The sequence below is a fragment of the Sardina pilchardus genome, chromosome 4, assembly GCF_963854185.1.
Source record: "Sardina pilchardus chromosome 4, fSarPil1.1, whole genome shotgun sequence".
NCBI classification, from domain to species: Eukaryota; Metazoa; Chordata; class Actinopteri; order Clupeiformes; family Clupeidae; genus Sardina; species Sardina pilchardus.
The window spans coordinates 18,877,188-18,888,678 of NC_084997.1; the positions used below are offsets into that span (position 1 = coordinate 18,877,188).

Consider the following 11,491-nt stretch of genomic DNA (forward strand, 5'->3'; position numbering starts at 1 on the left):
GCAAACATGTCCAGTTGACTGGAAAAAAAAGAAAAAAAACTGCCATGAAGAGCACTATATAATGTCAAGAAATAGGCTGCATAAATGTGTGGGTTGGTGCATTTGGCAAGTTCTTCACACAGACACAATGCACTCTGTTGTTGTGTTTAATTTTAGGACATTTTTGTTTGTTTGTGATCATTTAAGCTAACCCGTTTTCACTCGTAAGGTACAGTGCCACAATTTATGTAACAATTCCAATCTGTCAACGACAGATCAGGCCTTGTCTGGCTGTTTCCTATATTGTCAAGGAAACCACTTAAGTCAACATGAGGTTCTCAAAGTAATGTCAGTAGAGGATCAGCATAGTTTTGTCCTATCAGTGCATGGCGTTCCCTTCATACATTGCCATCAATTGTGCAAGTTTGAATTACCTTACCTTGAATTCTTGCCTGGGAAATATAGGCTTAATGTCACTGGATAATGGACTGAAGTACTGTATGGCTCAAGACAAAGGGTTTATTTGAGAGCATTTGTTCAAATGCATGTATAATGGTAGTGGTATGGTAGTGGCTGCAGTATCTCAGTTGAAGATGTATATCTGACATACAGCATTTGCCATGGAGATTTCCCCATGGTATCACTTAGCGTGTTCCGGTGGCTGTTTCACAGGAATGCTTCATGACCACACTTTATGCAGGCCTGCACAGTTCACACCATAGCAGCAGTATAGTAGCCTAGTTTATGAGACCACTACAGCTCTGTGGTAGAACACACAACACTTTCAGCAATTTATAAGCACATGTCAGCATTTATCTCCTTACATTGTTTATTAAGAGTCTGAGTAATATCAAAAGGTCTGAGGTGAATACCATCCAAACATCGTCCAAATATTCAAACATTTTATTATGCAAATTGGGATTAAAAGATGCACAAGGCAAAGCCACATATAGAGTATGGCTCAGCAGCATATAAAACAAAGGCACATTAAAATATTTTACATGAAATACCTAGTGTTAAACATGTAAAATGCGATACAATATGTAGTCCTTAACATGGAATATATATATACAATATGTATGTAGAATATTGCATGTTTATAGTAGATAATGGGACAATTTTTAAAGGCTGAACATATTCTTTGGCAAAAACTATCAAAGTCCTGAACATGCTTTTTGTTATACACAATTGTTAACTAGTGTATTATGGCTGCCATCTGTACATGTCTGTATACAGACACACACACACACACACACACACGCACATGCACACACACACGCACACACAAGAAATATTTCTGAGGCCCATGAACATACCTTACTGTATGCTAACTGCACAAAGTGCAGAAGAAAACAAAACATGGCTTGTTTCACAATTATTTGTGCCTCAGTGGAGGCTCAGCAATGAATGACTATCTGCATTTACCTGAATGCAACATAGTCAGTTCTTCATTACCTTGTTTTACAACATATGTGTATTTCCTACTCAATTCAAAGATTTAAAAAACCCAAACAATCAGTGTGGGGGAAATCTCCACGAAACAAGACAATAAAAAATAAATATTGCTCTGTTGTGACTTGTCAGGCTATCCTGAAGTGCCTCTTTCATTCTCTTCATTGCAGTGATATGAGCTTTGAAGTCAATTTGCCCAAAGTGTTCTTGTAGAATTCACACATCTGTCCACATTTGATTTTCCAAAACTCCTCCAAAGTTTTCGGCGGATTGACACGGGCCTAGAAGTTGTAGCAATGTGGGGGGTTGGTCTCAGAAAAATATGCCGTTCCATTGACAAGGGGAGGCAAGGAAGGGGACTCATTGGCTTCAGTCGGATGGTACTGGATCTAGAAAAAAAAAAAAAGCATTAGCGAAAAGGTAGTCACATACTGTAGGTGTTATACTGTATATCCAGGAAGTTTAAGAATGTATTTCTAATTAAACTGTTGTAGTACTTCCATGTTGTAGGGAATAAACAGACTGAGGATATTCAGTCTTTGGGTGAGGATATTGCCTACTGTATGCACATTTCATAGGTAACAGGATAGGTAGGATACAAATCAGACAGGATGTCCGAGTTGAGAATGTGCAGTAAATACACACTGCAGTTTACCTGTGTCTGTTCGTTGCAGTTAAGGTACTGCTGAAGGATCATATCAGAGGTGGATACCCCCGGCGTCACTTGGCAGGCTGAGGGGCTTATGCAGGCGGGGTCCTGGGGTATGGACGCTGTGCCGATGACCATCTTACCGGGGTTCCACTGGAAGTAGCACGACCCCTGCGGCGGGCTCTGGTGGTTGTGATTCACCGGCTTCCAGGGCGATGAGATGGCAGTGGCCTGGCCGGCGTGCGTTGGCTGGCTCAGGCTACCGTTGGGCGGGGAGGACACCTCGAACATGCAGCTGCTGGGACTTGAGTGCTGTCTGTCGGCGAGTCCCACCGTGGGCTCCGAGTGGTACTGGTCCTTGACGAAGTTTAACAGGCTCTGGGTCGGAGAGTTCTGAGAGCCTGGAGCCCACTGCCCGCGGCTTTGACCTTCCGGTGAAAGGCCGTTCAGCCTGGCGTTTTGTGGTGTGCCCGGCGGCCACTGGCAAGTCGAGTTCTGAAATGGCGTGCTGACATAGTTTGGGACGCAGCCATTCTCCTGGGCATTTGGTCCAAAACCGTTTCTGTTGTTCATCTGTTGGGTGGAAAAGTTAGTCCCAGGGGCTGAGAGAACAGCAGGATTCCTTTGATCCATTGCAACATTCCTCTTCCTGTCAACAGGGACATGACCGGACGGATCAATGGGCATTCCAACATGTGGTTGACATTGTGGAAAATTTTGAACTGAACTGATCTGATTTGTTTTGCAGTTGGACAAAGTATGATGATTCTGGGGGCTCAAACTGCACCCGTTAGGCTTGGCGAAACTGGATGCTGAGGAAAGCAGATCTACTCCATTACTTATTCCAACCTGGGGGGAGTTCTCCCATGGGCTGAAAATAGCAGATCCATTTTGTTGTAAACCATCAGAACCCTGAAGCTTTGGGAATATGTCATTCAACTGTAGATCCTGAAGAGGGGGAATGCCATCGTTTTCAGGCAACTGAATCTGTATGTCTTTTATGGCACTGTCTAGTACTCCAAATCCTTGCTGAGCTGATCTCAGATCTATAATCGGCAGGGTACTGGCGCCATTTACACAGCTGCCACCAAAGTTGGTTCTCTGTCCCATGTGAAACTTTGATATCTGTACACCGTTGTCTGGTGCGGCACAGTTCTGAGGATGAGCCAGATGGGGCACAGGGCTTTCCTTCAATAGGGTATCTTCCAAGTAAGACAGGATGTCTTCAGTGAGAATGTCATCAAGGCTCATGGAACTGTCAATGGTATCTTTGGTCTTTGCTAGCCGCAGCAGGGCATTCTCCCAGTCCTTCACCTCAGAGTTGCCCACGTCCATCCCTTGCAATGCACTTCCCAGGTCGCTGTCGCCAGCCATTTGGCCAATCGTTTCCAACATGGCTGCCAATGTGGTGTCCTTAGTGTCAGGTGCCTCATTTTGCCATGAGTTGCTGGGAACGTTCACCAGAGCCCTGGTCTCCATGAAGACCTTCTCCATGGAGTACTGAGACTCACTGTCTGACTGCATGTAGGCAGAATGGTCTTGTTTGTAGAAGCACCCTAGAAGGGAGTCTGAAGGCACCTCGTTATCTTCAAAGACCTTCCTGATCTTGGCTGCCTTGCCTGTGTTGCAGATCTCCTCGATGTCAAGGGAAGGTGTGTTCTCATACAGGATTGCCTCCCCCGAGGTTAAGTTGAAGGGAAGCTGCAGCCTGCGCTGGCGCAAATGCTCCTCACCTTCCTCATTTCTGGACAGATAAAGAGTAGAGTTTGCATTAGCCATGAAATGCTACAGATAAAGTATATACGCCATTGTTACGAACGAAATGAGCAGGTACAGGTTTCACACTTACGACAGGGCTCTTTGCCGGGCAATGATAAAGTCAGGGCGCCCATCTTTGTATATGAGCTTGGCATTGGAATGCACCCACACCCAGCCAGCATGTTTGGATAGCAGTCGGAAAATAGTACTGCCAGTTTCTCCTGTTTTCATCACTGAAAGAACAAATAAATCAAAGATAAGCCGCACAAAATAAGGGACAAATGTAGTAATAAAAGTCAATATATATAGTCAATGTATAAAAGTCAAGTCAGTCTGACAACCCTTAAAAGGAATTATATTCATTCATGTTATATTTCCGATACTTAGTGCAACTGATGGCACAAATGTATGATTAATGACATTGTTATAACATTGACATCAAGACCTAGAACATACTTCTGATGTGACTGTCTGCACAGTACATCATATCAGCGGCATGGATGAATTGGTATCCAGACCCTCTCATGGAGATCTCCACCTCTGAGTAGCCGAGAACAACCTTCCCCCTACAAACAAATCCAAGAAAGAAAGCAAATACTGATGAAATACTGCTTGAACTTCTGGTATACTCAATGCACAAATGAATTCTTTATTCCTGAAGTGGACATGCCTCCTGCTAGGACATTTCTCAGTGAGCACTGAGTCGCCAGTGACCTGTGTGCTGATTACCTGGAGTCTACCCCCGTCGGAGTGAAGTCCAGCTTGTGTTTGGTCTGGAAGATGACCATCTTGGCGCGGACCTCCAGAATGGACAGAGTCTGCACCGGTCTGGCAACAGCAAAGAGGGCCAGCTGGGGTCGCTTACTAGTGCCGTTCCCAAAGCCTGCTCCCTGACCATGGAGGAACTTCAACCTGCCCTGGAAGTTTAAAGCCTAACAGCAAAGACCACGGACAGAGGAACAATTAAATCAGAGATGGATTTTGATATCTGTACATTATCAATTGGTCACAGTTAACATTGTGTGAACACAAGTGTGAACATGTCATTTATATACACAGTTAATGAAAAAAAATATTTACAATCTAGTTTTTGTAATTGTGCAGTTAGTCTGATTTGGGGGTAGAGTTAGAGGTAATGTTAGTGTGTCTCATTATACTCTACAACACAGCTAACCAGTAATAACAACCCTTCATAATGTATAAAGAAAGACTTTCTATTTTAACACCTAAGCTGTTAGATCTGGGCCTCTGCAATGCCACCTTCATGTGGATACAGGAAGTCCTAACAGGCCACCCTCAGACAGTGAGAGTTGGCACTAAGCACTCAGCCTTAAAGACCAGAGCACCACCAGACTGCTGTCTCAGTCCTCTATTATATACAGTAGTCTGTATACCTATGACTGTATTGCAAAACATTTCATTTCATTTCATTTCAAACCTTCATTTATACTCGTAGGGCATTGAGGCTTCCCTCATTTACAATGACGACGAGTTTACAGGAAACATCCCATTAACAGTATTGTGAAATTTGCAAATGATACGACTGTGGCAGGACTCTGACAGCAATAGCGAAACTGCCTAAAGGGATGAGTTGAGTAACTTGATGTGGTGCCGCAGGAATAATCTGTCCCTCAATGTGGGGTAAACTAAGGAGGTCATCACAGATTTCAGAAGGAACAAACCCACACAAACCCACAATATATACAATTGTCAACACGTTTAAGATCTTAGGCATCCACACCTCAGATTCCCTCTCATCAGCAGTGCCATTAAGAATGGCATATCAGTGGCTTTATTTCCTGAGGTGTCTCAAGAAATATGGTATATATCCCTTAACATTCTACTGCGGTACAATTCTTTTCTCCCACCTTCCATCTGGGAGGCGTTTGCAGAGCATCCCAATGTGCGAATCACATTCCAGGGAGAAGTTTTTACCCCCAGGTAATGAGGCTACTGAATGATAGTACAACAGGAAGGAGGGCTGAGGTCTGAGCTTAGTTACTGATAGATAGATAGATAGATAGATACTTTATTGATCCCCAAGGGGAAATTCAAGGTTTACTGTAAACTGTGTTTACTGTACTTGGATGTTTTTAAACGTTATTTAAACATTTGCTATTATTGACTGGTGCTGAGAGAGTGCCAAGTGCCACTTGTATTTCTTTGTTGTGATACTCTGTACTAATATACATATATGACAATAAACTTGATAAACTGAACTGTAAGACTAATAAGTGTGTTCACGAGTTCACCATGCTTTAAGTGTTGGTATTTGGGACGTACCAAGAAGCCAGAGGAGTTATCCAAAAGGCATCGCATACGACACACAAATGTTCTTTCCAGGAAGGACGAGTTCTCAGGTGGGATGTCCTGCGGGTCATAGGTCACGACGTTCCGGGTGATGTCACTGCTGTTTTGCATGTCTGCAGGGAGAGCAAGGCAAAATAAATGCATGCAAAGCACCATGTAAGCGTTCTCTCTCTCTCTATCTATCTCTCTCTCTTTCTCCCTCTCTCCCCCCTCTCTCTCTCTGTCTCTCTCTCTCGCTCTTGTGTACACTACTGTCAGTAAGGGCTATCAGATGATTCCCTTTCATCTCGAGGAAATCCACCCTGGGCACTATACTGTACGCGACTCATGCTCGGCAGTTCGGCCCCTTGACTGTCAGCTCACTAACCGTCTCCTCCTTGGTCCTGGCTGAAAGGCTGTGGATTGAGGGCAAAATGAAGCTGGCGACGGAACATAGCCCTGTCTTCGGTGTGGATGAGTTCAAACACGCTCTGGTGAAGCACATCAGACTGCAAGAGGGGAGGAAAAAAAGAACAGGAAGAAAAAGGAGAAAAGAAAAGATAAAAAGAAAACCAAGCAAATTATTACATGCCCAACACCTGTGACAACATGTTTAGAAATAAACATTTGATTAGCCAATCTACTGTATATACTAAGATGAAGATTATTTGGCACTCGAGCTCGGTGGATGGTGTTATGCAACAGAAATGTGTTGGTAACTGTGCCAAGTAATGGAGCCTTGGTAATCCTACAATCTGGCAGTGTCATGTAGCCTATTCTGTCCAAGCCGACGTCTGCTCCTCAAAAAGCCCTCATTGAATACAGCTGCATATGGTGTCTTTTCACTGCCTCCCTCCCTGGATTGTTTGACATTCAGAACTTTGGTATTTAAGAGGTGCCGGGTGCCAGAATCGTTGGGTTTTTGCTCAGCTAAAGTGAGGCTGTGGAATGATTGGCCACAGCCTCAAAACTTCATGCCAGCAAAACTCTTCCAGTGAAATGAAAATGTGATTGCGACAGTATTGTCATCACTGTCAAAATAACCCTACCAAATAAACACCCACATAAAGATATTAAGTGCAAGTAAGTGAGGCCAGAACTTTCCATTGAAATTTCCCAATGCCAGTACCTTTGTAGATTGAAGTTTAACATGTAGAGAAACAGAACAAAGGCTGAAGGACTAAACTGAGTCTCTAAATCAATATTACGCCACCTTTTGGCAGAGGCCCAACACTAGGCCACAGCGTGAATAAAACAAACATTAAGTTGAACTACTTTAACAGACTCATTCGCTGGGTACACCTATTAGCTCTGAACAAAGATATGGTCTGGTCCCCTTGGAAAGATAACATCAATTTAAACAGATACAGCATGTCCTGTTTCAACACATATTTATACATACAATCCATACAGAGACTCTTTAAGTAGGCTAAGCTTGTCCAATCAGTACTAGCCTGTTATCACAAAATACCCAGCAGCTTTCAAGCAATACACCAGCATGTTGGACACAGAACAAAAGATCAAAGTGCACATTCCCTTCTATTACTTTTAGTGTATAACATATAATGTGCCTGATATCATATAATCTGATAATATATGCTTATAAACATCTCAACTTTAATCGGGTAGAATAGAAGAACTAACAGTGACATTGGGAGTCCTTCTGTGCTTTCACCCTGAGGGACTGGTAAAAGAACTGGTCTCTAATTTGGAGCGGAGGAAAGTCAAAATATGCTGTTGGTCAACAGAAATATTTCTTTTGAAATGCTGTTTATTATGGTTTTCGTGCACCACTATTTATAGAGACATGCATTGTGTGAGTCACTGGTAAAGAAGAAACCGCTCCAGAAAAAGATCAAAGAGCATCAGAGTATTGCATGATTGCGTAGCTCCATTGCCAGAGTAAAAATGGATGCAGAAAAGCTGCAGGGACTTTTAATAACAAACTGCACATGTGTCTCAACAGCTCGTATATTTCACACAAGCACACAACAGTGGGAATTCGGCCGCAAAGGAAAGAAAAAAACAACAACTTGACCCACTTTTGAAAATAGAGTTCAACTAATACTCACAACAGTTTACATATGGTCAACAGTTCAATATCTCATCCAGTTCAATTCAAGAATAAACAGTCAGATCTGATCAGTTAACAAGTGGTTTCTGAATAAAAACGGGAGAATAAGGATATTGGCCCATTGCCATATGTCGTCTTTGTCTGTTTGCAATAAGGTGAGTCAATAGATAGGAGATGTGTACTATTCAGAGGAAGGGTTTCAGAAGCAGCCCATTTCTTTACAGATATATCATTGATTTAGAGTTAGTGTGGCGTGATAACGACTGACTCTTGGACCTTCAACTTTTTTCTCTCTCTTTTTTTTCTTTCTCTCTTTTTTTAAAACGGAGCCGCTTAAATCATTATCATCCTCACTGTCATCATACCTCACTCAGTATCCTACAAAACGTTCATGAAACAACGTGTGATTCCTTTGTGCTGTACAACAGAGTCCGGGCTCTAAGCTCGCCACCGCCGCACTCACCTGGTGGAAGCCCAGGTAGTCCTGAATGGTGGGGGAAGCGTAGAACACATAACCCTCTGACGTCACCACCAGCATTATGCCATTGAGAGCCTGCCAAGAAACAAAGTGGGCAATTAAATAATAAAACACATCAATATCCGTTTCAGCTGCTCATCACAATTGAACTGTGCTGCACACAACATATGCTATAGGGGTTTGCACTGATTTTGAATGCAACCAATAATATGTGTGTATATGTGCCCGTGTGTACATTAATTTAGTATGCACGGACACACACATACAGTACAGTACCATGTGACGCTAAACACTGAGCTAACACCTCTGGAGTCTGCGTAACTGGTGGATTATCCAGTTTATCACAGGTCAAAGTGTCAGGTCAGGTAAGTCGTTTACAAACCCTTCAAGATATGACTGAAAACCAAACATGGCATGATTGGCTTTGGTGTTATATGACTGAGATAAAGCATTTCATTGAGCACGCAAGGGCCAGGGGGGTAGGGGTGGTTATAAGAGGTGGGTAAACTATGAATAGTGGATTTTTAAAAAGGAATTCAGAACATGTTTGATGATGGTGGAGGTTATAGTAACGTACCAGTGGTATTAGATGGTTGAGTGCACAGTACATATTGTGGATGTGGAAAATACAGTGTGATTTTTGAATGTTAAAAGGTGGAGTTAGTGAAAACACTCATTTGAGCGGTGGATAAACTCTAATAAGATGTGGATAAACTCTATTTGTGAGCTTGTGGATAAACTGTGTTTATTTGTGTTTAGCCTCCACTATAGCCCTGGTAAGAGCTGAACATTACGTTCATTAAGCCTGCCTCAGAATCTGTGCAAAAAGTCAGATTGGTATCATACATTCAGGACATGATAGTAAGAGAACTCTTTGACCATTCTAGACTAATCCAATAACATAATAACATGCTTAAACAGCAGTACAATAGTAATTACACATTTATGCCTTCATATCTAAATATGCTTGCGATATGAGATCCACTGGATCAATAGGACTCTCCATCTTTCCTGTCTGTGTCCCAGTGCTGTATTTCAATCCTTCACTCTCACCACGGCTCTGCCTCCGTCTTTATTTCTTAATTTCCTACTTCCCCCTCTGCGCTGTTTGTGTTGGAGAGACGAGAGGACTCTTTACCTGAAGCATGAGGTCTGTCTCGGAGAGGTCCGCGGTGTCCGCTCCGTGAGCGCCGGGGCCATTCCCGATGGGAAGCGCCTGGCTGTTTTTCTTCACGGTCGCTGCGAAAGAAAGAAACGCAAAGTTCACATCACACCGGCACGCAAAGCTGAAAGCAATACGAGCGGCTGGCTAACCCCTCCGAGATGTCCGGACAGGCCAGTTTGAATCCAGCGCCCCTGTCAGAGTGCCGGCCAGGCTGCTCAACACACAGAAATAGATGAAGGCACAAAAAAACAAGGTCTAAAACCTTTGTGGTGCCTCTTTCCAGAGGTGGTTGCTTTCACTTTTAACTGTAACATTCTTTCTAGTGAGAGCCAGCAGTGTAAAAAAAAATGTCTCTTTGGTGGTAATGTTCTGAGCATATTGGTTTTGTAATCCTATGCCAAAGGGGGAAAGAGATTACATGACAAGACACAGGTATGAGCAGGCCCTCATTACACACGACCTCTGACCCTGTGTGCATTTTGGAGGTTTGCTGAAAGTAACGCCATTAGGGGAAATGGCAGCCTGATGGAGTAAATGGGTTGAAATGATTTCAGAAATGGCCAGCCCAGCAACAATAGGATTCTTTAAGTACACACAACGTCATGTTCTTGCACAACATGTACTATCGCTTGAACAGTGTGTGTTTGTGTACGGTGTGTGTAGATGTGCACGCATGCATGTGGCTCTCCAAGCATGTGCTTATGCTTTATGTGAAGCATGAGAAAGTCTGTATAGTAACGTGCGCCTTCCTTCAGTTTGGCCAGCCTTGACTATTGACTATCATTTACCCAACCATTTACCCAGAGGTGTCTCAGAGTCAGAATTAGAATTAGAATCAGCTCTATTGGCCAGGTTTGTGTAAACAAACAAGGAATTTGACTCGGGTAAATCCTTGCTCTCAAAGTACAACATCCAACAATAACATGAAGAAAATAAAAAAATAGTTTCCATTATAAAGAAACCAGTGTGAGGTCTCCAGGAAGATAGAGAAGACTCTCCTATGTCTCCTATACCTCGAAGCTTCATCTGGGCGCCATGTTTTCATGAGAGGACACAAGGGAGACACCCTCGCTTATGGAGCACCATGGACTATGATTGGCAGGCAGTAGGTGTGAAGGTTGTCCATTATTTCGGAGTCTTGTTTTACATTTCAGCTCATAAAGTTAGGGTTTGTGTGCTACCGCCTGTTTTGGTAGGGTTGTGAGATTTGATAACATCAATCCTTTCTGCTCTCCACAGAACGTACTGTATGTGAAATTACTGTTGCATGGGATGGGAAAATATTTCCAGACCCATCATATGATGTAACAGTGAACAGATCGGGTTTGAAAAAACTTTGAAGTATCGTTTTTCAGCGTTCTCCTTCATTTTTTAAGAAAAAACAGATCTGACATTAGACTTGTCTTTTCAGAATGGCACCATTATTGGAAGCCTATAAACACTTAGCTTTTTTATTTTGGACAAGCAAAACTTACACCTTGAAAAAATGAACACCCTTTCACCATTCGGCCGGGTTTTCTTATTCGCGGAATCATCTCCTCAGAGTGGGATTTGATCTGGTAACAGCTTTCGCAGATTTCACTTCAATCGCTTCTTTCATTCCCCTCCCCGTCTTTTCCAAGCAGTGCAATTCATCAACCTTTTCCC

General features: G+C 43.0%; 1 protein-coding gene across 1 annotated transcript in view; it reads right to left on the reverse strand.

Moving 5' to 3' along the window:
- Positions 1 to 864: 864 nt before the first annotated feature.
- The window catches only part of LOC134078470 (aryl hydrocarbon receptor-like), a 22,885-nt gene continuing 12,258 nt past the window's right edge, over positions 865 to 11,491 (reverse strand). Inside the window, exons 3-11 of the mRNA XM_062534430.1 lie at positions 9,818 to 9,918; positions 8,665 to 8,754; positions 6,516 to 6,636; positions 6,122 to 6,261; positions 4,568 to 4,770; positions 4,295 to 4,404; positions 3,930 to 4,071; positions 2,087 to 3,824; positions 865 to 1,820 (exon numbers count right to left, since the gene is read on the reverse strand). Coding sequence (XP_062390414.1) covers positions 1,713 to 1,820; positions 2,087 to 3,824; positions 3,930 to 4,071; positions 4,295 to 4,404; positions 4,568 to 4,770; positions 6,122 to 6,261; positions 6,516 to 6,636; positions 8,665 to 8,754; positions 9,818 to 9,918 — 2,753 coding nt within the window. The 3' untranslated portion in view covers positions 865 to 1,712. The remainder of the gene's footprint in view (positions 1,821 to 2,086; positions 3,825 to 3,929; positions 4,072 to 4,294; positions 4,405 to 4,567; positions 4,771 to 6,121; positions 6,262 to 6,515; positions 6,637 to 8,664; positions 8,755 to 9,817; positions 9,919 to 11,491) is intronic.